The sequence below is a fragment of the Aptenodytes patagonicus genome, chromosome Z, assembly GCF_965638725.1.
Source record: "Aptenodytes patagonicus chromosome Z, bAptPat1.pri.cur, whole genome shotgun sequence".
Lineage (NCBI taxonomy): Eukaryota > Metazoa > Chordata > Aves > Sphenisciformes > Spheniscidae > Aptenodytes > Aptenodytes patagonicus.
This window is the reverse complement of record NC_134982.1, coordinates 81,982,014-82,009,599: the sequence shown is the minus strand read 5'-3', so window position 1 is coordinate 82,009,599 and position 27,586 is coordinate 81,982,014. Positions and strand designations below refer to the sequence as shown.

Sequence of the window (27,586 nt, the reverse complement as noted above, 5' to 3'; positions counted from 1 at the left end):
TAAGCCATCAGTTTTGGGAAAAAAAATTATAATTTTTGGTTAATTTAGCATTATTTCCTTGCAGAGTTATTCTGCTTCTCTGTGGAATTAACAAGTGCTAAAATTTAACTGTTCACTAACATTTAATTTCTGGAGAGTAAGAGACATGAAAGGTTTTAGGCATGTATGTACTTTTTATTTTGCTGGGAGTGATGTGATTGTTTCTGTTCGCACCACAGTGTCTGAAGCCATTCAGGTCTGCAGGGCTCCAACTTAGGTAGGGTCACCGCAAACAAAACCTGGTTAAAACTGACTAGCAGTGTTGGCCTCAGTCCAGCTTGTCCTTCTACTTTCTTGAGGAATTCTCTTCAATAATTTAAACTTGTTTTGTTGTTTAAAACACTGTTTAGGTATGTTCATAATTGTTGTAGCCACAGGCTGCTAGTTTTGGCTGGAAATAATAGCTGTACTTCTTGAATGGGTGAACAAATTGGAATGGAAGATTTTTTTGCCTTTTAAGTATTGTACATTAGCATCACTGATACAGTGTTTATCTGCAATGAGTAGCAAACTAATTTAATCAATACGGATTAAATGACACATTTCTGTTGTTTTAAACATGGTGTAGGGACTCCTGTGATTTCTCTTTAAAAAATAAGATCCTGCAATTAAATCTTGAGACTCAACAGGCACTGTGTCATGTTGGCATATTGCCATGTCTTAATTTCCTTGGAAGACGAAAAGCCAAGTGTCTCAGCTACTGGTGAAATGTTAAGATCCCAGCATGAGTCACACTCTAAAATGTCTTAGTGTGATTATGAAATGGCCTTATTTTATATTATAAGTACAATAAAATAATGCATGTATTGTAACACTAGGAAAAGGATGTGTAAAATTAAAATCATGTAAGTTAAGCTTTTAATTATTTTGTTTTCTACATTTTAGGTGTTCTTTGAAATTAAAAAAAATAACTAAATGACATGTAAAATAATTCTGAGCAAGTGTTTAGATACAGAAGAAGTTACAGAATACAAATACTGGGAGAAGCTATGGCAAACACAGCCATTATGCTCTCCTCATTAACTTTATCTTTTTTTTTTTTGATGAGGACTATGTGCTGCTGTGTGTATGGCCCAGACAGTGTACCAGTAGGGGCGCTTTTATTCCCCATTCATTTTTGCCAGTAAGAGTTAAACTCAAAACTTTGGTTACTTTTAAATCTCAGCAACTAAACTAAATTAGAAGAGGTAAAAGGACTAGTGGATCAAGGAATTGAGAGGAACGTAAAGAAGGCAAGGACACAATTTATTGAAGAGAAAAGAAAAGGAAGTGAGAACAGAATAAGCCAAAGCAGAAAAAGTGGATTTTGCAGGTGCTGTCTTTAAAATATTGGAGGGAAAAGAGGAAAAGAAAAGATGAGGTGCTGTTGTACATTGGCCCTACCCAAAAGGTCAATGGAGGTGACATGAAACACTATACAGCACGTTGGTGTTTATCCTGGAAACACACCCGTAGCTTTCACTGCTGGTCATGCTGAGGTAGTCAAAAAAGCCCAACTCATGCTGAATAGCTATAAACTCGCATACTTCATGTGTTTGTGATCAAACCATTAAGGGAGGAGTACTCCTCTACCGGGAAGGTTTGATCCTGTGAAGATTTTAAACATGTGCAAAACTTCACTCTTTTGTATTTAATTCACTTCACATGGTGCTAACTTATATTTTTGCAGAATCACCTCTTGAATTACTTACAGTAACTTGATTAAAAAAAAAAAAACATACCAAGAATGAATTAAAGTAACTACAGTCCAAAATACATTATACAGATTAACTACATGGAAAACTTGATGATTTTGAGTAGGTTGTAATATAATTTCTTTAACATAGATCGACGCAAAAATATCTACATTCTGTTCACTGAAAAAGTTACTGCATTTTTTAAAGCTGAATAATGCTGAATGTTAATAACACAGCAGGGTCAGTCACTGAGCCTCCATGAATTTGGCATTTGGTATTTTGTTTATTTTTCAGGCTTTGGATATTTCCCAGGTTGGGAAATCTCTCAGTCTAAAGAACATCCAAAATCTACAAAACAAACAATAAAAGCCCAGATTTGGGGTTTTATTAAGCGGCCCTAAATTCAAAACAATAAAACAGATGAATAGGGTAACTCGTAAGTAGTGCATGGAAAACACTCCTTACAAGGAGTTGCTTTATCGCCTGGCATATTGTCCCAGAGGAAGTGATGAAAGCATCACTGCTTTTGAGTCGTTTAAAAGCAGAATGGACAAAGCACCCTGGCACAAACATTATAAGGCAGCGTAATGGTGGTGGTGCATTAGAGAAGCTGACCTGCTATTCCTTCTCCATCCAGAAGCTGTATGTAGCTTTAATCATACAGCAGGCTCAGCTTCTGGTTACTTACGTACCGCCGTTCTTTATATTAATGTGCTTCTCCTTTATTCAGGAAGTGTCTAATGGCGTTTGGGGGAGGGGAAACTCATTAGCTTCCTTCCTGAGTAATATAATTTTTATTTCCTGTTGTAACAGTGGCCTCAGCCAAAAGCAACAGCCTAAAAAGTGCGGGGGGGAGTGTTGCCTGTGCAAAACATTTTTGTCTCTGAAGTGAAAAGTTGGTTACAAGACAATTTTGAGACCAACAAGCAGTTTTAAAATACCCTTTGCAGGTGTATTTTGAACTTTCTGTCCTGCATTGCAATTTTCTTTTTCTTTAATTAAGAGGATGGAGGTGACTCAGAACTGCACTAAACAGACTGTTTGCCTTCCCCACTGTGACTCCTAGACTGCCTTGCCATCTTCCACTCCCCTCCTTTGACCTCTGAAGGCCACCCAAAATAAATCTCCTCCCAGGCTCCAGGAGCGGTTTCTGCAGCTGCACTTGGGTGCAGGGAGCATCGCTGTTGGTTCCTCCCACCCGGGTCTGAGCAGCATCCTTTGCAGCCAGAGGGGAGCTCTGCAGATGCTGGTGAAGAGTACCCCAAATTTGGGGTTTTGAATATGCCCCAAGTCTTCCTGCAGGCACACACATCTTTCTCTTTGTGTGCCAACTACGGCACAACTTAAATTTGAAAACGTGGAGCTGCCTACCCTTGCCTCTTGTAATTTTGTCTTGGCACTATATCATGGAAAAACCGCTGTTTTTCTTATTTTAAAACCCTTCTTTTCCCCAAAATAACCCATAGACTCAGAACTAGAGTGCTTGACAAATATCACAGGAATGGGCATTGGTAAATTTGAGGGTTGTTGAGGATGAGAAGGATTTAACAATGGTTACACCAAGTCAAGCAATAAAATGCAAGCTGGTTTTTTACAGTGCCTTATCAAGTGTGCATATATCATTGTCATGCTAAAATTGCATGCTGTTCTGTGCATAAAGGAGGATTTTAAAAAGTAATTGGAAGGCTGTATAAGTTCATTGCTGTGGCTGATAAAAATTGTGACAGTGTTACCTCAGCCTGAGACGTTAAACACTTTGTCCAAGCTTCATATTTTATATATTTAAGCCCATATTTTTGTCACCTTTTCAGACAATTACTACTATGTTTTGAACTGCTTTTCACTCTGGAAATTACAAGTTGTTTCATTCAGTGTAGCTGTAGCTAGACATTCACTGACCTGAAATAGTTGTGCTAAATGTGAATCTTGCTATGTATACACTAGTATACAATATGCCACAAACACAAGTCTATACAAGTATAACACCAAGCTAGGGCCATTAAGAGAAAAAATAAACTTTTGGTTATCATTTTGCCATGCAAACTCTGCACCTTTCTCTTGGATTTGAAGGCTGGAGTGGTAACGTTTTAATTAGGCAGCGGATGAAATATGCCTAAGTACAAGTTAAATATTCCTGGTACTTGAAGCTTTGTTATCTAGTATCTCTTGAACCTGCTTCTTACCAAGTTACCAAAAAATTCCCATATTGTTTTCTTTGTCCAGCTCATCTGTTCTGACAGTTTCTGGTGTCCATTAATGTTTGTGATGTTGTCCTTATTCATACCTCAGTGTTGGTATGAAGGAACTAATAGGGCAACAGAAGTAAGAAAAAAACTTGGAACAGTATTTGTTGCTTACAAACTGTGTGATGCATTTTCTGTATAATATGGGCAGTTTTGAGAATGAAGGTGGTGGTCTTGTTACCCATTTTAAAGAGGTAGTGAATTGAATAGTTAAAAAGTAAGGAGAGCAGCTTTTATTGCATATAACTTTGATTAGCAAAATGTTGATGAGAATAGTAATCACAGGGAATGAGAAAACAACTCTTTTCTATAAAACAGGCACTGGAAAGTCACTTTATGCACAAGCATTCACAGTCTGAGTTCCCAAAGCACTGCATCGTTGGGGAGTGGTACTCGCAAGGAAAACTAAAAGTTGTAGCTGTTCATTTCACATGAACTTGGGGGCATGAAGGACATCAAGCATGCAGGTTAGCAGGTTTAAGCTTTGCTGAAGTAATTTGCAAAAGAACTGACATAACTGTCCCAGAAATCTGCATCCTTTTCCTTTTGTCAGCTCTTGCTATGTTGAGGCTACTAGGATAGATTAAGCAGTTAAATGAAGTACTACTTAACTATCCACGGTTACCTGACACTAACTCAGTTTTGTCAGCTTTTGTACTAAACATGGGTATCCCTCCCGTGGGACTCTCCATCCACAGAAACCAGATTATTTTTGCGAGACGGGGTGAAGTCCCCAGAGAACAAAAAGCCTAGAGTTGTTTCTAGGGATGTGAAGACTTAGAAGTGGAGGCAAACAAGAAGAAATTATGGGATAGATGAGCTTTAAAGTTATGTGCCTTGGCTGTCGCTCAGAGGAAATCCCAATAAATGCTGCATTTCCCTCGTTCTGTTAAAAAACACTGTGTGGATGTAAACCCCGTATCTGGCAGCTCAGCCGCTGTCTTTTACAAGTGGGTCTTAATTTGTCAAAACTTCCCCCGTTTAAGATTGAAGGAAGAAAAATGTCAGCTCTCCACTACTTACTGATGTGAATCTTATCAGCAGATAGCGAGAGCTGTATAATTTCCCATCAAAAGTCTGTATCGCCACTGCCAGCTTCCCAAACATAATATAAGCTATTTACCTGATAGTAGGGGGCACTGCTAGAGTGCTCATTTTCTTCAGCAGTTTGTAGCTTATATTATCCCCTGGTAGCACAGCACTTGGGACCAGCCAGCTCTCTATAATTAACCAACCTGGCTGAGAAATTGTTGGGTTTTCTCTGTAAGAGAGTGGAGAAATAGTGTCATAGAAGGATGCGCTGGAGTCAGGATGGAGAGGGAAAATGCCTCTGACTGTTGTAGTTTAGGTAGTTTAGGAAGGGGAGAAGGCTTCAATTTTTTAAATTTTTAATTTTTTTCTGTTAGTTTAGGATGGGGAGTAGGCTTCCATTTTTTTTAAATTCTTATTTTCTCTTGTTACCAGCCTGTATATTACATAGTACTTAGACTGCTGTGGTTTAACCTGAGCTTAAACTAACTTCTAACAGCTTTATGGACTGGGAGGTGTTAATGTGGCACATGGGTGTTTAGCTGCTCTCCTCCACTTTAGATAATTTTCCTCAATGAGCAGAGCTAAACTGGGTCTATCTGTACTTTCCTTCCTGCAAGCGTCTCTGTGTCAGCTGAGAGGAGGAAGCCAGCTTTTTATGTATAGTGAAATACAGATTATTACAACCATTAAGCACTAACATTTATCTCTAGTCTTTTAGGTCAGCTTGGACACTGTCCTGAAGCAAAGGTGACTGTTACAGTTACATTTGCACTCAAATGCTTTGTTAGGGAGCTTGGGAAAATGTGTTTGCTTTTGTTTTGGATTGGTGTTATGTGATCTGACCTATTCATATAAATAATGTTTTTTATACCTGCTTTACTTTATAAAATTCCTTCCCCACAGTATGTGCATCTTCAGTGAAGATATATATACCCAAAATTCACATGTAAAGCCAATCTATATCTATATGCAATTTATGTATAAATGTTTATTACAGGCAAGGTTGGATAGTACCATTTTTTATGACAGATACCTGACTGTTTCCAGCTGTTTATAATTCTGCTGGTTTGTGAAGGGAATTTTTTATACCATATTCCTGGTTTTAGCTGATTTTTTTTTTCATGGGGTGCAATGAAGAATTACATGGTAAAGCAGAAGTTTTGGCAGTGAGTCTTAAATCAGCTGGATTTTGTCTCTTGTTCCCTGTATAAGGAAGGGATATATTTAAAAATACACTATCAATATTGGCATTTTCCATGTGGGTGACCCAGCGGTCTGCAGAAGGACGGGACCAGCCCAGTGGGATAGCTGGTTGCATAAGTGGAGGGTGTGTGTGAATCAGCATCCCTCCAGGAAAGGAGGTGCCTTGACTCCACTCCCCATGTCCAGGGCTTGCTGGCAGCATAGAGGAAGGGCCATGCCAGTGTTTGTGTGGGCACTACTTAAAAATGTTAATAATAACAAAATAAGCAAAAGATAAAGGTTTTAAAAGTGTGTTTAAAAGCTGTCGGAGCTAGTTAACCCTAAAAGACCCAAGTTCTCATTATCACCGCTATGGATTTTCACACCACGGGGTGTAAAATAATTGGTTCCCCCAGGAGAAGCAACCTGAGACAACCACTTGGGTTTTACCTGCTTTGCAGTGTGACATGGGGACCCAGTGAGTTTACTCGTGGCTGAAGCCGGGGATTTTTCCAGTTCAAGTCCTCAGCCAGCTGTGAGGGGCGTGCTGGGCAGTCACAGATTTTGTTTGCTCACGTGAGGCACTGTGTGTAATTCCCAAAGAAAGGGGAGGGTTTAGTCCTTTTTATCTTCAGTAGCCCATTTCTGTTTACCTTCAGGGACACTGCCATTCTGCCTGGCTTCTTTGGTGGGGTGGAAGAAGAACTGCTGGGTTCCAAATGCCATTTATTAGGTGGTTGGTTGGTTTGTTTGTTTTTCCCATATCCTGCATTTTTAAAAAGTCTCAGACATGTGTATCAGACCACCATTCCAGATAGAAGGTGTTTGAGACACAGGCAGAGTATTTCAGATAGTGAAGCATTGAGAAGAATATCTAAAAAGTCTTATACAGGCAGGTCCTCGGAAGATTGAGCCCTTGCCTCTGCTGTCCCTTGAGTGTGGATGGATGCCTCTTTCTTGAATTCTGGTACCCCATGGGGTAGTATGTTGGGCCCCTGTTACTGGTAGACTACCCAAGATAACTACTTTATAGCAAATAGTCACCAGCATGAAAACGTTAGGTCTTCGTAAGCACAGTACTTAATTCTGTTTTAGCACTTAGAGGTGTTAACTCTGTGCTCAACAAGTTACATTTATCCAAAGATAGATATTCAGATGTGAGAAAAATGAGGTACTTTACAGGCTAGCTTTCCATAAGCTTTAACGTTACCATGCTTTTCTTCAAATTGGCAATGTTTTTCTCAGATTTTAATATTAAAAATTAAACATTCTAGCTGTCCTTGAAAACTCAAGTTACAGACATGTCTTAAAAGTTATATCTAGTGGACTGTATTTTGTTATAAATGCTGTGCACCATACATTGCATGCAATGCTTCAGTTAAACTAAAACTCTTGAATACGTAGAGGGTTTTCACAAAGGTGAACCTCAATCTTGTAAGGCTGGTCTCCCTACACATCCTTTGTAGATGATTGCACTCCTCCAGAGGATGTCTCAGAGCAGCTTCCTCTTTGTGGTGGCTGTAGAGGGAGCCTGAGGAGATGAGCCTCACTGGGCTAGTCAGTCTTGCATGGTAGGGAAGTATTCATAAAGGTTTTATTTGGTGTTGTATGGAAATAGAGATATTCCAGCATATATCTTTAATTTTCAGATGCCTGTTATTTTCCTGAAAATGTTGGCCTTGTGCTGATGTTTCAACTTACGGAATTAACTTCAGGACATTTAGGGAACAGGTTCACTCTTAAGAAAAACACTCTTAAGAAAATCTCTGAAAGAATAATAATACCGGGGGGGGTGGAGGGGTGGTGTTTAATTGCTGTCTCCCAGTGTCTTAAAATGACCACGTACTTGTTGCAGAATTAAGCATTTGTTTTTCAGCTCCCATATACACAATCCAGCTGATTTTAAAGTAATGAAAGTCAGGCTAGAGGCTTTAAGGAAAAGCCTTGAAAAAGACAGAGATATGTCTGTAGTTAGTATTTTAGTAACAGTTATTAAAGAGGAATTTCATGACATGAAGGTCCAGACAAGAAAACCCAAATATACTATTTCTTGAGCAGAGGAGCAGTTTCATCATGCAGTTCAGCTCCTTCTGAAATAGCATTTAGTTTTCTGAGTGTGTGCTTTCTTTTCCAGCCAACTACATATGGAGACAAAAATCCATTTTGGATAGAGAGGGAATTATTGAGTTTTCTTTTTTTCTGAAGGTGTGCATATATTGCCAAGATTGCTGAATCACTCCCAGGTGACCTAAGGATAACCCCAAACTGGTCTACTTTGCATTTCATAATTAAAATTCAGTCTTTCACCTCACAGCATATTTGTTCATTTGTGTTTCATAACTTGGAAAAGATGGAGAGATGCAGAGAATCTTTCATCTTATCGTTATTAATCACTATATTCTTAAAATGGGAGGGCACTTGACTGTTGTATGGAGTGCAGTGGCATGAGAACTGGAATACAATACTATAGCAATCTTAAAATCTTCGGAAAACAAACTGGGTTTAACAATTAGATTAATTAAATTATTAAAAGACACTGTACCAACCAGCTTCATTACTAGAGAAAGTTAGGATATAAGATAGTCTTGTCATACTAGTCTAACTAGGACAATTGTACCAACTGTGAATTTTCTGTAGAGCATCAACAGAACAAAGTGGAGTGTGTTTGGAGCAGGAAGAAAAGACTATCAGTGATCAGCCCACTTTGTGCAGTATGTCATGGCTTAAGCACACTGATCATCTGAGTATTACTCAAACTCAAACGTGGACTAAGGACTGTATTTCTAAAAAATATCTTTAGGTACCTATCTTTTACCTGATCGGAGAGGGTGCCATATGATCGGTCACCATTTAGAGTTATTTGGAATAATGATTTCAGGAGCTAGCCCTATTTGACTGTGTATATTAAAAATCTCAGCGGTATTTCACTTTTTTTGCAGTCCTGTTATCATGACCCCAACAGCTGTTGAGAAAATACTGAGAAAAGGCAATAGTATATTTTTGTATAGTAGTTTTCTATTTTAGCAATCTTAACTGTAAAAGCAATGCTTCAATATGATGACATATTAAAACATTCAATGAGATACATATAACTTGTCACAATCATGTAAGTTAAGTAATTTCCTCTGACCATTTTCTTGCTAACTCCTTTTTAAGAGAAGCATCTTCACACATCTTCATTCAAATTCCTTGTGATGAGGAAGGCAGTGGGTTAAACCTGTGGTCTGCAATGTCAGTTATTCAACAAAGATGTGGTCTGGAGGTGCAGCTTGGAAAAAAATAGCACATTGAGTATTTTGTGGTTGTTAAGCTAGCAGACTGAAGCAGTCTTGGTCTCCAGGGAATTTGGAGGAGGGGTGTAAGTGTCACTTCTGGAAAGAAGTAATTTCATTGAAATATCACTGCAACTGGGCTCCAAGCGGCAACAACAGTGTTTTGTGTCCTCAAGTGCCTTTATCTTGTCAGCAGCATGGTTATTACTGATGAATCTGATAATACTGTTGCATTTTATCAAAACTGTAACAACTCATTTGGCTAGCCTTTGGTGTTTCGATTTTGCACATAGGTATACATTACTAAATGACATGTGGCTTGGAATTAAGCTGAAATGAATGCCCTTACTTTCCTAGAAAATTGTCCGAAAACATTATTTGAAATGTTACTCTTATTTTTTGCATCTTCATAAAGAAATAGGAAAAGCCAAGTAGTCAGCTTTTAAGTATAGTTCTGTTCAGTTTTGAAAAAGAATGGACAGAAATTTGATACTTTATTACCATATTTAAAACACAAATTATTTTTGCACTTCTTTTTTTTTAAAAAAGTGAACTTCCTGTTCACCTATGTGTAGTAGTGATTTTAGTAACTTCCAGTGAATAATAAAGGTTATAACTTTTCTTTATAATGATACTTAAGAGAAATCTTTGTCTGGAAATTGTGTTCTAAATAATCCAAGAAGCAGCAGCTAAGAGACAGGACTAAAATGCTGTCTTTTGACAAGAGTTTGAAATCCTTTTATTCACTGATAGCAAAGCTTTCCTTAAAAATAATTTCTGTTACCCTTAACAGTATATTTCCAACCTAATACCTGGTTTTCAGTTCTGTAATAAATTTCACTATCTCAGCTAAGTAGAATGAAAACCCCAGATTGGGCACTGGGATACAGTAAAACAAACTGTAATCCTACTTCAGATATGGGGAAGCTTTGCTTACAGTGAGGTTGTTTTGGGAGGGTAGGATTATTTCATGGGGAGAGAAGAATGGGTGGAGTCCAGGAGCATACAGTCCTCTTCCACAGGTCTGCTCTTCGTGAAGTGAACAAGTCTGCTGATGTAAAGTGAAGAAACCAATATTTTCCCCAAAAAAAGATTAAATGTGATTTTTTTCTTCTGATAACAGACACACAACTTGGCTATTAATAGAATTATTGTTATATGACTTTATATATTCTTCATCACTTATCATAACGTATAAGATGGAGTGAACAGAAACACTATGCCAGAGTCCAGATCAAACTGTAAGGAACTGCAATTTGAGGAAAACCGAGAAGTTACGAGGAATAGCATTATGACCTTCTACAGTTACACTTGTCAGGCTACTACTGTCACATGAATGCCTTCCTATTACAGAACAGAAATTAAACATTTTAGACAAATATATATCATTGGAACTACAGCAAGAATTAATTAGGTCTTGTGATCCGGATCTTTCAAATGGCTTGCTTCTATCAATGTGATGAATCTACCTTTTGGGGAAGATTTTAAACTCATTGTAAGTAAACCAGTCTAGGGGTTATGTTTCTTTTGTGTACAGCTGAACGTTCAAAGGCTCTACAGAAGGAATAATAGCTTATTGCCAGTCAGTTTTTAAAAAATCTTTGTTCAGGGTGGTGAGTAGTTTTATATTCTATCTTGGAGAAAACAAGAAGGTTTCTAGTGGTTCGTCAATGTAGTTCCTTTTCTCTGATTTGGAGTAGGTAAAAAATAATGAAGCACTATTATAGTAACTAGCTAATGGCTTAGAAATACTTGGTAAGTTACAAGTTGAAGTGTTTACAAATGGAAATTTGCTGATCTTGTTACAATATTGGCTACAGTATGTCTGGCACTTTGAAGCTATCAATGACCAGAAATTAAGCAAGTGGTAAATGTGATTGGAAGTAGTAATCATCCATCATTTGTCTTTCCAGAAAAAAAAACCAACTAAATTTCAATTCCCTAATTCCCATCATTTCCTAAATTCGTGAACTTGAAAAAGTAGTACTAAATATTTATCCTTCGTCCTCAGGGAAAAAAGAGAAACAAGAAATTTTTAAGTGTTCTCCTAAAGAAGACAACATAGTTGTATCAAAAATACTCAGTAAAATGTGATAAAACAATACACAGTTTTGCATGTCGGTGTCTCTTCAGTTAGTTTCTTGTTTGTTTGCAGTAAGCTGGAGAAGGCATGAAATTCTGTGAATTAGAAGGTATTCTTTTAAGATAATAACTAGTAAGTCGGTAATAAGTAGTTAGCTTTTTGGTGCATTATACTTATCTATGCCTTTATGGGAAAGCAACCAGAATGCTGTGCTTAACTTAACAAAAATGCTGGAAAAAGGATGGTATGAGAAAGTGACAAAAATAGACAGTTGGCTTTTGGATTATTTTTCTCTTAGTATTGCGCTTTTGGTGCATCAGGGACTGGTCACAGCTAAACACGATGGCCCCAATGTCATCTGTTCCTGTGTTTATTTACAGTTCTCTTAATTGGCATCGCTGGATGTGATGAATTAAGCTACTGATTTGGAAAGACATTTGACTTTTATATGAACTTACTTGTACATTCATCTCAGAGCTATCAACTGACTAGCAGAGTCTTATTTATGCTTAGCATCAGTGTGAGTTTTCAGCATGGGTTTCAAGGAGATAGCTACCAAAAAGTAAACATTTTCTGCTTTTCCTGCCAACAGTATGCTGCTGTCATCAGTGTTTCAAACGTGGTACCAACGGCGGTCGTAGTTTCCCTGCGTTGTCCTTCACATCCATCCTTACACATTCACTGTTCAATTTGTTTAAATTTCCTGTGCGTTAATGTCATATGAACATATACAAAACTAACCTGAGATGCTGAACATTACTGCTCTTGTTTTGATTCAACTGATTGTATTAATATTCTCCATGACAGAGTATTTTTGTCTGGTTTCTGTGTATTTTGGTTGCATATATGAGTATATGAAAACATTATATTAATACTATTACCATAATTTTTAAAAAGACATCTAAATTCATTTAGGTTAGAAAGCTCAATGATTTTAAAATAAAATAATGGTTTATTTATTACAAAATGATCCTTAACACCACATTAAGTGCCAGTTGTACTAATATTTCAGTACTTGAACTTGAGGAGTGAATACATCTTAGTCACGTTAGGGTTTAGATGAAATGTAAAATGATACTGCATATATAATACAGCTAGTTCTTGGAATTGCTCTGTAGTAGATTTCTTATGAAAATATCACTCTTGATGAAAAACCTGTATTTCAGAGAAACTGATTTAAGTGTTATTATTTCTGAAGATCTTGCCAAAATTCTCATGACCTAACTTCTCTCTTAAGCAGGATTCAGACAGAGGAAAGAAATGTAAAGTATGTCTGGCATTATTTACAATAGTTTGGAGTACATTAGCGTTTTTTTCTGATTATCACTCAAAATCAGATATGAAATTTTGGAATAATCAAAAGCAAAGCTTTCAGTTGTATCATTAAAGTAGTTAGAGTCTCAGCAAAAGGAGTATGAGAAGTAGTTCATACACCATGGAGTACTTTCAGCAAGTGCTTTGGACTTCTGAGATCTGGCATAAACACGAAGTTTCTTGGCTATTTTTGGTTGGTTTAGGTTTTTTTGACCTTGAAGCCAGAAAAATAGTGCATACAACATGAGGTTGCAATAATTTGCAGCCAGTTCTGCAATAGGATGTTTCTGCTCAGACTGTTCAGCTTGTAGGACTCATGAAGGCAGGTTGGAAGTTTGTTCTTCCAGAACACTCTCAGACACATTTGTGCTACAAAATTTTACCAGTATGAAAATTTTTAAGTAATCATACCAATGCTGCTAATTCACTTTCATGTGTTCACCCTGGTCTGCCTTCAGTGCTACCTTCACGATGCATCACACTCACCGTGCATCAAGCCATGCAGCAAAAATGTGTGAACCTTCTAGGTAGGCGTTGCAGTGCCCCTCCAGAAAGCACCCCATTTTACCCTAATATTAGGGGTTAGGGGATGTCTTTCAGAGGCTCTGTCAGCCTGGAGATAACCCATGGAAGCATCAAAAGGCTGTTGCTTCCAGCAGTATATGGAAGAGTCACAACTCGGGGTGACGGTAAAGCATTCTCAGGCACACCTCACTCGTGTGTGCTGTATGACGGGAGGTGTTGTGGAGGGTGGGAAAGCACAGTTGCACCTACTGTGCAAATAGCAAGAGGAAACATCTTTAAAAGGGAAAAATGACTTTTTAACTGTTTCAGACTCTCCCTATAGAAATAATTTATTTTTCAGAGAGAGACTCAAGCTATCACACTTGACAGCACTGGCAAGCATCTGTGCCTTACTAGGTCTAGCTCCCCACCTTCTTCCAAACCAGAGTTATTAATGCAGCTTCTTCTTCATCCTGACACTATTGCTGTGCTCTCAACAAACTGTTGCTCCTTCTTCCTCTTTGATGCCAGTTTCAGCATCATTAAATCCTAAGACAGGGGTTTAAACTTGCCTGCATCATGGACACTGGTGCCAGTAGTTTCAGTGTCACCTAGAGGCCCATTGCAAATGGAATTCTTCTGTGAGCTTCCATCACAAACCACTTCTTGTGACAGCCTCAAAAAATGACCTATGTGTTGCAGACTTCTCTTTGGATTTTTATATTTCAGATACTGCACTAATGGAATGACTAACCTATTTTATTTTTTATTTACTTTGTGATTTCTTTATTGTAATAGCCAGCCTAAACCGTGGCTAGTTTTTATTTTTTTAATATAATCATCTATTTTTACATTGTCAAGAGTAGCTTAGGTAGAGCAAAGAATGACCACAATAAGTTTCATTCAAGTACACGATTTTAATTAATAATTGTAAAGAGATACCATAAATTCAGTATTTCAGCTACAAAAGCAAATACAGTTTTCCATTTTTAAAGAGGTAAGATATGGTACAAAAAGATTAGCCATTTAAATTTTCCTATTCCATCTTCGTATGAAAAGCAGGGAAAGCAGAATGCAAATATTTAAAATGTCAAACTAATGGAAGTATAAATGATGAACAACTTGTAATGCATGCAAAAAGAAGCCATGGTTTGCTGTGGGACTTGGAAAAAATAACTGAATAATTCATCAGGATAGAATAAATAAGAATATTTCAATGCAGCAGTTGCAGGTTTGCTTATTGATCTGTAGAATCATAGAATCATAGAATTGATCTACCTGGTATAAGTACTTAAAACGTTCATTGGATAGCACAAGCTAGAAAATGTAATACACCTAAAACACTGAAAATGCTTTATTTCTGATTTTGGGACTTCATTGCCCATCAGCGAAGAAAATCCCAAACAAGCAAACATGAAAACAGAAAAAAAACCTGGTACATTACATAATGAAAGATAGAAATTGAAGTTTCTGTAACACCTAAGACTGGACTATTGCAGAATGCCTATGATGACAATATTCTTACAATTATTAAGCGGTACTTCAAATGTCAGTAAAACTGACCTACTATTATGGCCACTCAGACTTTGCATCATTCAGTCCTCCTTCCCACTCAGAAATACAGAGGAGAGATGGTTTTGCGTAAGCATCTGTAAACTGCATGGTGTAATCAAGTCTCAAATAATTAGGCCACTTAAAATCAACACATTGAATACCTCCCTGAAACATCATGGTATACAATCAAAAAAAGGCCAACATTAGTAAATTTAATTTAATTTTGAGTAACTAGCCTGAAACAAAGAGCTAGTTCCCTTCTAGTTGAAACCTTTTTCTCTGGAAACCATGAGAACTGAGATTGAGTAAATCAGTCTGGATCACCTGTTGTGTAATCACCTCCACAAAACCTTGCTTTTCTTCCTCCTTCGTCATCACAAATGATTCCTCTGATATCCATCCGATAGCACTGCTCAGATCTTTTGGCCACCCTCAGGGCAGCTCTCCAGAATGGGACTTCAGTCCTCAAGCAGAAGGCTTTCTGAGGAGGCTGTAGAAGCTCTCCAGTCTCATGTGTTAGCTTCATCCGGCTCCTTCCTACATACCTTCTTCATCAACAAAGATGTACAAAACCCACTCCTCCTAAAAAGTGGTTACTTTGGAGCCATATCCTCTTCACAGGAATTGGCAGCACCTGTGAAAGCAGTGCGTTCCGTTACATGTGTGAGGTAGACTTACTGTCATTCATTGCTGTATGTGTAGCTCAATAGACAAAGAATTGCCCTTTGCCCGTTTTAGCAGTCCTGGAGAGTTGCATGCTGATCTCTGATGTTCACCAAGGAACAAAGCTGGGTTCCTCCGGTATCAGTGCTAAGTCAAATTCAAAAACAGGAAAAAAAAATATTTTTAGAAAAACCCACTATTGAGACAATTATGAAAATGTTATCTTTAGGTATATTTCTTATAAAACCTTGTTAGGAGGTTTAATGGCTAACATAAATCTTCACATATAATTTTAATCCTTTTCTCCCTGTTTTGGAATAATTATTATTTCCTTCTCTCTTTTTTTTAAACTGTTAAGTATATTTCATGATTTTTCTTTTTTAAAGTGATTTTCAAAGTGTGGGAAACGGCATGAACTCAGCGGGGGCAGATCCCTATATCCCTGTGGGAGCACTGCATCCCGAGAAGTCGTTCCCTCCTCTTAAAAGCATCGTTTCGTAACTTGGGGGCTCTGGCAGACGCTGCAGTTGAGGAGGACATCTAACACCCATGGCATTAAGGCACTCTGACATTCATTAATGCCTGGTATATAGTTTAAATAATGTGAGTAGGAGTGAGGCAACCTGGGATGGGAGGCTTCTGAAAAGTGGTCGTGTGTCAGAGGAGGTGCTGCTTAGCTCTTTCTCTGGTATCTCACAACTTAATAGTATTTTGCCTGTCTGACTTCATACTGTTGAGTTGTGTTTGCCCAGTGATTTATTATAGTCAGTTGAAATGCTTTATTCTGTAGCATCGCCTCCACTGAACACATTACAGTGCCTATTACATGGCCAGTAAAGATGGACACAGCTAAGGTAGCATAGGGGCAATCAGGAATTGGTATGCAAGGAGGGATGATATTGTAATAAGGTTCATCATTATTAGCGCCCCTTTAATGGGCTACTCCTTCTTAGTCAGAGACTGCAGTGCAGGCTATTTTGGACATTTTAAGACGCTCAGGCTTTTAACATCATTGATTTTCTCCATCAGTGATGCTACTGTTGTCATTCTTCATCTAGAAAACCTGTACATATGGAAGTAAGATCCAACATACTTTCACTCAAATTGTGTCTATTTATTCATTATTCAAACCTATTCATGATTTTACTTGAAGTTGTTATCCGATGCTCAGTTTAAACAGGTCATTTTTTTGCTTTAAGAAAAAAAAAAAAAGCGAAAACTTTCTCTTCTGTTTTCCTTTGGAAATGTAGATAATCTGAAAGTAATCGGTGGACATTCACAGAAGCCATGCAAAAGAAAGGAAGGGGAACAAAATTACTTTGTTCTTCAGGAGTTATTCTGTGCATTCACATCACTTGCTTATTTCCCCCTCTGTCTGGGAGGCCAAGAGACTGCAACAGACCTGAGAGAAGTGCCTGAGACTTTCCAGGGAGTTGCATGATTTTGCATGTGTCTAAGCAGCACCATACTCCAGTCTCATGAACTTCAGGCATTGCCCAAAAAATGATGGTGGCTAGCGGAGAACCGTCTGTATTTGCTACAGCTTTATAGGCTGGTTTGGTTGGTTTGTGGTAGCCTCTCACAAGAAGGTATTATGATTAAAAAGTGTTTGTTACGTCCAGCTCACCTGACTATCATTTTCTGTCAATTGCAATTATATAGTATTTTAACACTGATCCTGCAGACCAGATCCTTGCATAAATAAGACCCTTTATTACAGGGTTTTCTAGTGAATAAGTCTTGCACCCAGTTCTGAAGCCAGCACTTTTTGCAGTCTTTGTATTTTAATGATATGTTCTAGACTTCTGTTTGGAAAGAACATGCAGCTTAGATGCTAAATATGCTACTGCTAGTTGTTCAGAAATGTGATTCTAAAGCACAGCTTAAGCCATTGAAAAATCTGTGGTAATTAACTGAATATTTCCTTTCTGCTTGGTTTAAAAAGGTCACCCCTCCTTTGTGGCAGTTTTCAAATCTTTCCAGCATTATTCTTTAATTTCCTAGATAGTGTGCCAAACACCTGGAAATAGAATTTCCAGATCTGCATCTTTTGGATATCAAGTGTGAGCGTACAATAGAGTGGTAAGTTAATAAACATAAGCCATTCATATTCTGCAGGGCAGATATTGGCAGGTCATTAGTAAGCTGCAAGTGGCTCTCAATGTATTGTGTGTGCATGAGTACTTTCAAAGAAGATTGTAAGCCTTTGTAGGTGATTCAGCCTTATGCCCTACAAAACGTATTGCAGGAAGGAAGACTGCTAGAAATTAAAAGTAATTGAGGTTCCAATACATGACAACAATAACAGTTTGGCTTCCCTTTTTGTGACGATCTCCTGCTAGTAAATTGCCAGAAGCAATATTCTTTACTTGCTTCTTCCAACTGAAGGATTTGCAAAGGTAACTAATTTCATCCTCTGATTCACTTCTTAGAAATCCCTTTTTTCTTTTCCCTTCCAAAAACGTAATCTGAATTCTTCTAATTTGTCATGGTGGTTATTTTTGGGGTTGGTAAATTCATAAGCATTACCAGCAGAATCGTGAGCATTCCTTCTTGTACTGTTTGTAACAGAATCCTGTTTTGAAGCTTGATGTAGTTCTGAAAGAATATTACAGTCTGCTGAAATTATCTTTAAAGTGCTTGGAAATTGCTGATAAAATGCATAAATTACTTTCTTTATGCTATATGTATATCCTTGTGCATATGTGAGGATGTTTATACACATAATACAAGAAAAAGTGTGCAAGTTACATTCACATTTGTGTATATATATAGACACATTCAGATGCAATATTTTTTAAAATCTAGTCAAGATTTATCTAACGGAGGCTTATTTGTATATCCATGCAATCTCTAGCATCCTTCCCCTCAACATACATATGTTATTTTAACAAATCATTATACTTGTATAAACCAAGACTGAACACTATACAATTTTAATTTACCTTCAGATGAAACAATGACATTATGACATATCCAGAGAATTACTTTCTGCATTTTGGTCAGGTTTTGGGGGTTTTTTTTGGTTTGGGGGTTTTTTTGGGTTTAATGCCTACCATGCAATGACAAAGGTTTATTCTCCCTTTGTTCTTTTCAGAGTGCTGCAGCAGCTCCCAGTCCAGTGCTAGGAAACATTCCCCCAGGAGATGGCATGCCAGTAGGTCCTGTACCACCGGGTTTTTTTCAGGTATTCAGAAAAATTATGATTACAGGAATTTTAGGATAGAAAATCCTCCGTAATACGGTTTGCAAGTCTGTAGAAAAGGTCCTGTTCTAAACGATGTGTCACTATATGGTGCAATACTTGAGAGTTTATTTTTTAACAAAAATGAATAGGTGGAAAGGAAGGGATCTCTCTGATGGACAAGTATTTCATTTATGAAATAGTACAGCACAACTCATTTCAAAATTTCAAGGATAAGAAATGGTGCCAGTTTATGAGTGGAGACTGAAAATGCTTGAATATAATTTTAAAAGAATTTCTTATGATAATATACATACATTGCATTGAAACTTTAAAGTAAGAACATTGTTGGTCGTGTTTAGCTCTGTGGTAAAGCCACAGGCCAGATTTTTAAGATGTTCCCATTTCAGTGGGAATTACACCTAGGCAACTGAGAATATCCCACTGAGCATCTCCTTGCACATTGAAGATCTCAACCCTAATGCCTAAAAAAACAAGCGAAGGATTTAGACCGTGTGTTGCTTCTATTAAGTTTTGTCGTAAATGAAACTAAATACCCAGTTAACACTTTGGACATTAACAGTACAGAATACTATGATGGAAAAAATGGCAGCTTTTAGTGCAAGGCCAACCTAACAGTTGTAATCTGAGATTGGACTGCTCCTGTGAGCGAGCTTGCATCTCCTCTTCACCAAAGCTCGGTTGTTTTTCTCCACACTGGCAAACTGTGGCTGTGCAGCAGGAGCAAAAAGTGGCAGCATCTCTAGCATTGAAACAGCTCTTTAGGAAGAGCGGAGATTTCCACTTCACGTACTTGTTCTCATGATGTGAAAGAAACAACCCAGATTTCCAGGACTATGATGTGGGGAGAACATCGTGATAGGATGTTATGTAAAAAACAAGTGCTGAAATCCAGGTAGAGACCAGTGTCTTTTTCCTTCTTCCCTGAGATGCATAGACAGAAGAAGCATATTTCATCTGGAAAAAAAGAAGAAATGGTTTATCTATTTTTTTATCCAAATGGTGATTGTACAAAAATGACAGGATATCAGCAGTCTTTATTTACACTGTATGTGACAACGTTATTTGTATGGCCTTCCTTTTCCCACAGTCACAGAGGGAAAAACTTCTATCTGCAGTATTGATACCTACATAAAGAAACCCTGAACCTGGCATGAGCATATTGTTTCCTTCATCAACTCAAAAACTGAGGTGTGATTTTTAATATGTGAATGAAAAGATATTTGCAAGTGAAATAGAAAATATCTTACTGTTGCCAGTCACAAAATCCTCAGGAGTTGGCAGAACTGATTAATTATTTTATTTCTGCTTTTACTGTTTTAAACAGCTGGTTAGGTAGATTTTTTTAAACACAATTTTGTCTTAATTTTTATATTGTATAAACGTTTCACTTTTTCTTATTTTAGCCGCCCACTCCAGTTGTAATGTCAAAGGAATGAAAGTTTAAAGTTTTTTTCTTTTATTGTCTTTAAGGACAATTAAGAGGGGGAAGGGGCACAAATAGGACAAGTATGCGAAGTATAGAGGAGACAATACTATTTTAAAGGTTTTGCAGGAGGAGGGTGTGGGAGTTCTGTTTTTAGAAGCATGAAAAGACTTCTAGCCACTCTAGATCTTTAAAGATGTAAGAAAAACAAGAAGATAGAAAGTTAAGTATGGGTAAACTTTCCTTGTCTGTCAGTATCTGACAATTCAGTCTTACTTGAAGCCCCACCACCAGCCCGCTCTTTTTGCAAGGCCTGGGACTGAAAATAAAAGAGGAGAATCCATTTTCAGTGTAACACAGTTTGTGACATTAATCAGAGCTATCATCAACTCAACAGCATGTCCAATGAGTCTTCTGCAAGGCAGGTTCGAAGAGTTGGTCTGCACAGTCTGGTCTGGACTCCTCCAGACATCACCCTTCACCTCTCCTTGAAACTGCTGGATCTGTGCCATCGTGTCTCTCTGTAACATGCAATACTCAAGATTAGTCCCTTACAGTTTTAGCTGATAGAGATCTACTTTCCTCAGTTGAATGGCCTTGTCAACAGAACATTTTTCAAGAGATTATTAGTTTTTATATTAGTTTTTTATTATTAGTTTTAGTAGTCATCTGCTTAAGAATATATGTAAAGGAATAACATGCTAGTTAGCAAATCCAACTGCAAGTTCGATAGTGGATACATTGATATGGTTGGGAGCAATCCCAGCAAGGGGAGCTAAGCCAAAATCCAGTCAATACATAACAGTGTGCTGAAACTGTAAGGTGTATCACAGAAAACATGTTCAACTGTCTTGATCTGAACACTGAGAAACTTCAGCCTTTAGATGAACTGCCGATCTTCTTTCACTGAGGGTTTGGAATTTAGACCTGCAACTCACTCCTAGATTAGAAGAGTGAACAATTTTAAGAGTCAGAAGATTATAGAAACAGTGGGAGAATGGTGCTTATATCTATATTTAGTTCACTAAGACTTTGTACTACAAAAACATTGTAACATTTCAACTTTTTGCAACCTAAAATTTATATAGAAGGTCATCCTGGAATGATAAGGATGCCTTTTGTTGCTTTCATGAAATGTTTGGATTGGCCTAAGCTAAAGCTGTTGACAGCCACTACCTTCCAGCTCTGCTTGGCTAACTCAGAATTGCTAGACGATTTAAAGTAATTTCATTTCTCATCAGTACTGGCTCTTGGTTTTACGCTGCAACTCTATTTCGGCATGTGGTACTAACCACTAACTGGGATGTAAGCGAAATGGATGCTCTTGCTGCTGCAATTGCTTCTTATCAGACAGGTCAGGGGAAGGTGGCAACCTAGGTGGGGACTGTGCTGGGAACAAAGAAACATTACCTGGCTTCCAGTTTTTTTGGCACTGCTGACCACTAGCATTATTTCTGTGACCTTTGTTTTTTATAAAAGAAAATAAATTTCTTTTATTTTTTATAAAACAAAATAATGCAGTATACTAGTATAGAACATGGAGGTAGATAAACATGGGAGAAGTATGGCTTCTCAGACAGTATCTGGTAAAACTCTGTTCTTCGTAAAATGAAGTTTTCATGTATATGTAGGCCACTAGCACTGATGTTAATTAGCAGCCTCTGGCATTTTATGCCCGGTCCACAGAGGTGGAGTTCTGGAGCCAGCAGCTGAATTTCTCTTGTATCTCTCTGTACTTGTATTTTTATACTTCGATTCGGGTGATGGACGATGATCACTAAAGTGCTGACGGTCCAAAATGCAACGCCTTACAATGATACAGTGAAAGAAAGGTGGTAGAATTGTGCACTGCTATTATCATCAACTAAATTACTTTTTTTAAAAGAAAATTGTTTACAGTGTCAAAAATGAAATTTGAAAAGTCAAGAAAACAGGTTTATGTGGAGTTAGGATGTGTCCCAATTTCATCTTCTGGTGTGTATGTATTTTAATGTAACTTTAAATTTTATAGCTACATATTTTTTTGTCCTCATCTTCTTTCAGTACGTAGAATAGGTGATACTCTGAAAATAAGTTGGGGTTATACAGTAACTGAATCTGCTCTTGGTTCATTAGCAGCAAAACTGAATGTGTGGGACTACGGGAGGAGTGAAGACAATATTTCTGTCATACAAGTCTCTTAAACTCCAAGTAGGAGAACCCAAACAAGTTTTAGAGTTGATTTTGTCTCAGGCTGAAATAAGGGGTCAAGTGCAGTTCAATGAGGGTGATGTCTGGTGAATCAGTGCTTCTGGTAAGTTGCTTTCTTAAATCAGAGCCTCAGAGAAGGATAATGGTTGGGAATCAGAGTGCGAGCCTGGATGCTAAAAAACAATGTGCAATTCATCCCTAAGTTACCCACGTTTTTTCTGGGTAACCCAAGATAAGTCATTTCAATTCTCTTTCTTCATGTTTCTCCACCTATTAAAACAGAATGTCATAAGTGACTAAGGATAGTCACTTATAAAAGGATTTAAAAGATTATGAATTACTTGGGCAACAGAAGCAGTAAAACTATATTAGGTTGCATTAGGGTAAGATGGCTGTATACATTTCTGAAATGCTCATCTAACTCCAGTCTGAGTCTTGAAATACATCAGTTTGCCAGGATGTACAAGCACATCCTGTACATGGAGCTAAGGTGTGAGGAAGGCTCTTAGCTATTATGTTAATAAAATAAAGCCATTTAGGACATTTTCTGTGCCATTTTTTAGCATCAGAGTTACTCTGTTGTTAGTTTCTTCATATGACCATCCACAGAGATCGACGTGACCTAGTCTTCGTCCCTCTTTTTGGAGTCCTATCTGATACTGAAATACTATCTGATACTGAAATAGTAGGGCAACTGGAGGACTGAGTAAGATTATAATTATTATTTACCTTCGGGTCTAGACATTAGAGGATGCATATAATGTCAGCAGCCAAAGCTTTCCACAAGGTTCTAATAAACTCATTTATGGTGAGTTAAATTCATCCACTTGTGATCAAAGAGGATTAGGTCATAGAATTGAAAGACCCTCAGATTTTCATATCCAATCTTACTTCCAGTTTCTGGCCTGAGGACAACCAGCATTTTTCACCAGGTTGGTTCTGTGCAGTACAGAAGTGTTACTTGTGAAAGCCCTCTTAGATACAGGCAGAGCAAGGTCTTTAAAGTGTTCATTCCCTTCTTCTTGATGACAATGAGATCGGAAACATCATGGTATATGCATTTAGAAAATAACAACATGAACGTTTGGAAATATCGTCATGGAAATTTTGAAGCCCAGATACACTTCTGTTCCACAGCACATGCCAGTGTGCCCATGTGAAGCGTGAGGGTTGTGTTCAGGTGCAAACCGCTGCTCTGCAGGTGGTGAAGTGCTGGCCCATTTCCATCCATCTCTTCACTGATCTTTAAATTGCCTAAAAAAAATTGAGATACATTACATTTGTATTTTCACTTTATTTGATCTTTGTGGACAATATCAGCCTTAGTAAGCAAGTAAGCAGAGACCAGAGGGAAGTTTTGGAGCTTGTGTTCACTAAAGTATTTTGAATTTTTAAACAGAATGGGAAGTATTGATTTCACAGGATTTTATTTGCGTTTTAGTTACTTTTCCAGTTTTAACACACCTAAATGCAGAGTTAGAATCATAGAATCATAGAATAGTTTGGGTTGGAAGGGACCTTTAAAGGTCATCTAGTCCAGCCCCCCTGCCATAGGCAGGGACATCTTCAACTAGATCAGGTTGCTCAGAAGTTCTAGGTTCTAATCCAATGGAATTCATCATGTTTCTCCAATATAGTGACAACTGGCACTGCTGAATATCTGACCCTGGTTGCTTACTTTTGCACTGCAATTATGAGAAACATTTAAATGCATATTTAATTAAACCCCAGTTATCTTCACCTCTTTTATTACATGGTTGACCAAAAGTTCACCATGTCTGCATCTGTATGAGGAACCTGTCTGTTTTTTAAAGGCACTCAGGCAGGTAACAACATTGGGTTTGTACTTAACTCACCTGAGAGGCACTGCTGAATAGTTAACTTATCAAGTGCCAACTGAGATTTAGAGGAAGCAGGTTGTTCAATAATTGACAGTTCATTTGTTTAATTTGGTAATTTTTTTAAAAGTTAAATTCTACCACTGACTATACCTTTTCACATATAAGTAAAGTGCTCTTTCTTTTAAATGCATTACTTTTTTTTCAGCAAATTTGTTAAAATTTGTCCTAGTTGAGCTTACCACTAAATCTTATTTCCATAGTGCATATATATTCTAATGGAATTGTGAAGTAGTTTGCTTCATTCACCAATTTGTGGTCATCAGACATACTTGGAATGGCATGGGAAAAATGTGTCGACACCATGTTTGAAATACAAATGTTACATATTCCTCTTATATAAAGGGAAAAAAAAAACCAAACCAAACCCAACCCACCAAAGTAATGTAAGGCTGTCATGCCATCTAGTGGCAGTTGCTCATTCTCATTTTAGCTCAACCCATATGTCATGGTTTAACCCCAGCCGGCAACTGAGCACCACACACAGCTGCTCGCTCACTCCCCCCACTGCCTCCCCACTCCCCCACCCCGCAGTGGGATGGGGGAGAGAATCAGAAGGGTAAAAGTGAGAACACTTGTGGGTTGAGATAAGAACAGTTTAATAATTGAAATAAAATTAATAAGAATAATAATAATAAGAAGAATATACAAAGCAAGTGATGCACAATGCAATTGCTCACCACCCACCGACCGATGCCCAGCCAGTCCCCGAGCAGCGGCCCCCCCGGCCAGCTTTCCCCAGTTTATGTACGGAGCATGATGTCACATGGTATGGAATGTCCCTTTGGCCAGTTGGGGTCCGCTGTCCTGGCTGTGCCCCCTCCCAGCTTCTTGTGCACCTCCAGCCTTCTCAGTCAGCAGAGCATGGGAAGCGGAAAAGTCCTTGACTAGCGTAAGCATTACTTAGCAACAACTAAAACATCGGTGTGTTGTCAACAGTGTTCTCATCCTAAATCCAAAACACAGCACGGTACCAGCTACTAGGAAGGAAATTAACTCTATCCCAGCCAAAACCAGGACACCATATTATTCTAAAGTATTATTTTTAGCCCTGTTGTGCCTTAGTTGAGCTGACCTAATGCTTTAGGAGAGCATCATTACAGTAAGACACATGAGCAGAAAAAACATTTCTATTTCTCCTCCTGCCTCCTGACATTACTATTTGCTATTAAAAAATGAGTTTAAATAGCATTTAGATAGTGAAAATAAGCAAAGTTAGTTAGTGAATTAAAAATCAATAATAACACACACCTTGCATTTTGAAATGGCAATAGTGAACTATTTATATATAAAAAGAAAAAGGATTTGTAAGCTTCTGTGTAAGGCTGTAAAATGTCTTTATAATGTACTATTTAAATTTATACTTATTTTTTCAATATTTATAGTAAAGTCATGGTATGATACATTTTAAAAAAATAGAGCTTGTATTATGGATTCAATAAATGCAACATTTGATTAAAACAGTTAAATCTTTGCTATATACATACCCCCAAGAAAACTAGCAAGCAAAGTGATAATTGAGCTGTTTTCCAAGGGGAAGTATAGAATATCTGCTCCTTTTAAAAGTCATTGGTGAAAGTCTCCCAAACAAATACAGATGGCACCTTTACATCTCCTCTGATTCCACAACAGTTAGCGTTAAACCAGCCCGTTTGTGGTTTCAGTCAGTCCTTGCACTCACTTTAATCTAGCTCACGTGTATTAGTCTCCCGGAAACAACTGCGGTGGCCAGGGATCTGCTGGGTACGTGATCTTCTGCCTCAGCCCCTTCACACTCGCAGAACATCCTCCCAGATTGCTCATTTGAGCAAGCATCCAGCAGTAAGGAAGATGAGGAGGGAGAAATCCTCCAGCGTCCCTTTAAAGCCATTTTGGAGTGGCTGTGTTGCTTCTATGAATTGTCCACCAAGGGGTCGTTGTTTGCACAAGGAATGAGGATTCCTAATTCCAGCAGCTAAATTACATGACTAAAGCTAGAAGATGCAGGCGTCTCTCAGACTGGTCTTTGCAGGACCATAACATGTATCTACGTCTATTTAAAAACATTTTGTTTCTTTTTAAACCCCTTTGAACTGTTTCAACTGTTGTCTTCCCCTAACACTCGCACAGTTTCCTGGTTTTCCAGAGCATTACCATTTTTTATCCCCCATCTTCAAACAGCCATACTTTGTTAACAACAGTAGCACGCTGCTTTGTCGCTCACCTTTCACTGCTGATCCTCATGTTTTCCCCACTTCTGCAGCATTGCCTGTGCTTTTTTTTTTCAAACTAAAATGTACCAATCATTAAAAAGGAACCGGAGCATGACTGCAAAATTAGCTGGATTTGCTATGTGTTCACACCCATCCTGAAATCCAGTGGAGCATATGAGAAAATTGCAGGTAAAGGAGTTAAAAGCTAAAGAATGGGGCCCTGAGCAGAGCAGATACAGTGAAGTCCCAGAAGCTTGAAAAGCATCATGGATTGTTAAAACATTACTGTGAGCGAATGAAACGACACCAAAGCTACAAATAGAGCTTGTGAGCAAAGCTAGCAGCTTTGGTAGGCCTTGAAAAGCTTTGAAAATAGACTTTAAAGGGGATTTTTTCCTCTGGGTTTATATAGTTTATGTTAGTAAGAAGAATTTTATTGTATTTTTGGAATCTCCGTTGTTTGTAAACACATCCACTCCAGTATAGCAGACTGACACCCACTGGGAATACTCAAGTGCATAAAATTATGCATATATCTAATTCTTTGCAGAATTGGGACCTGTGCATTTTTGCCTTGCCAGTACCACGCTGTATTTTAAAATATTTTAATTTTAAAAATTATTTTGACTTTTTAGACTATGTGAGAGTGGATTAGCATCTAGAAAGATTTGTAAGTAGTTTGTGTTTCTTCCTCTCTCTTTTGTTCATTTTCTCTAAATACCAGGAATAAAGTCAACTTTAAAAAGATAAAGGTGTCCGACATCTGCTGGCTTTGATAATTCTATCCTGCAGTTGTGGTAATGGTTTTACTGCTCATAACTGTTAGAACAAATTAAAACTGCTCAGCTTGAGTAGCTAAATAAGCTCTGAGCCGATGCTTCCCCTACCTCCCCTTCCACAGGTACATCTCAAGCAGCCACAGACCCACTGCTAGCTGTGGAGTGGTGCAAGGGGAAGGGGTGGAATTGGGCACAAGTCATTTACCTAGGAGATCTGTTCTGAACTTTATAATCTTATCCTGAAAATTCAGGTTCTCTGTTTGTGAGAGAAACCTCAGAAATTGAAGGCTACTGACCATACACCAGAATTGACATTGTAGTTGCTGCTGAAGTG

The 27,586-nt window shown here is 37.9% G+C and overlaps 1 protein-coding gene across 3 annotated transcripts in view; it reads left to right on the top strand.

The window, feature by feature from the left end:
* The window catches only part of SSBP2 (single stranded DNA binding protein 2), a 217,034-nt gene that overhangs the window by 129,260 nt on the left and 60,188 nt on the right, over window positions 1-27,586 (top strand). For 2 of the 3 annotated variants that reach the window (XM_076362396.1, XM_076362394.1), the window contains exon 5: window positions 18,660-18,749. The exons of the other annotated variant lie outside the window; for it this stretch is intronic. In XM_076362396.1, coding sequence (XP_076218511.1) covers window positions 18,660-18,749 — 90 coding nt within the window. The remainder of the gene's footprint in view (window positions 1-18,659; window positions 18,750-27,586) is intronic. 3 annotated transcript variants of the gene reach the window in all.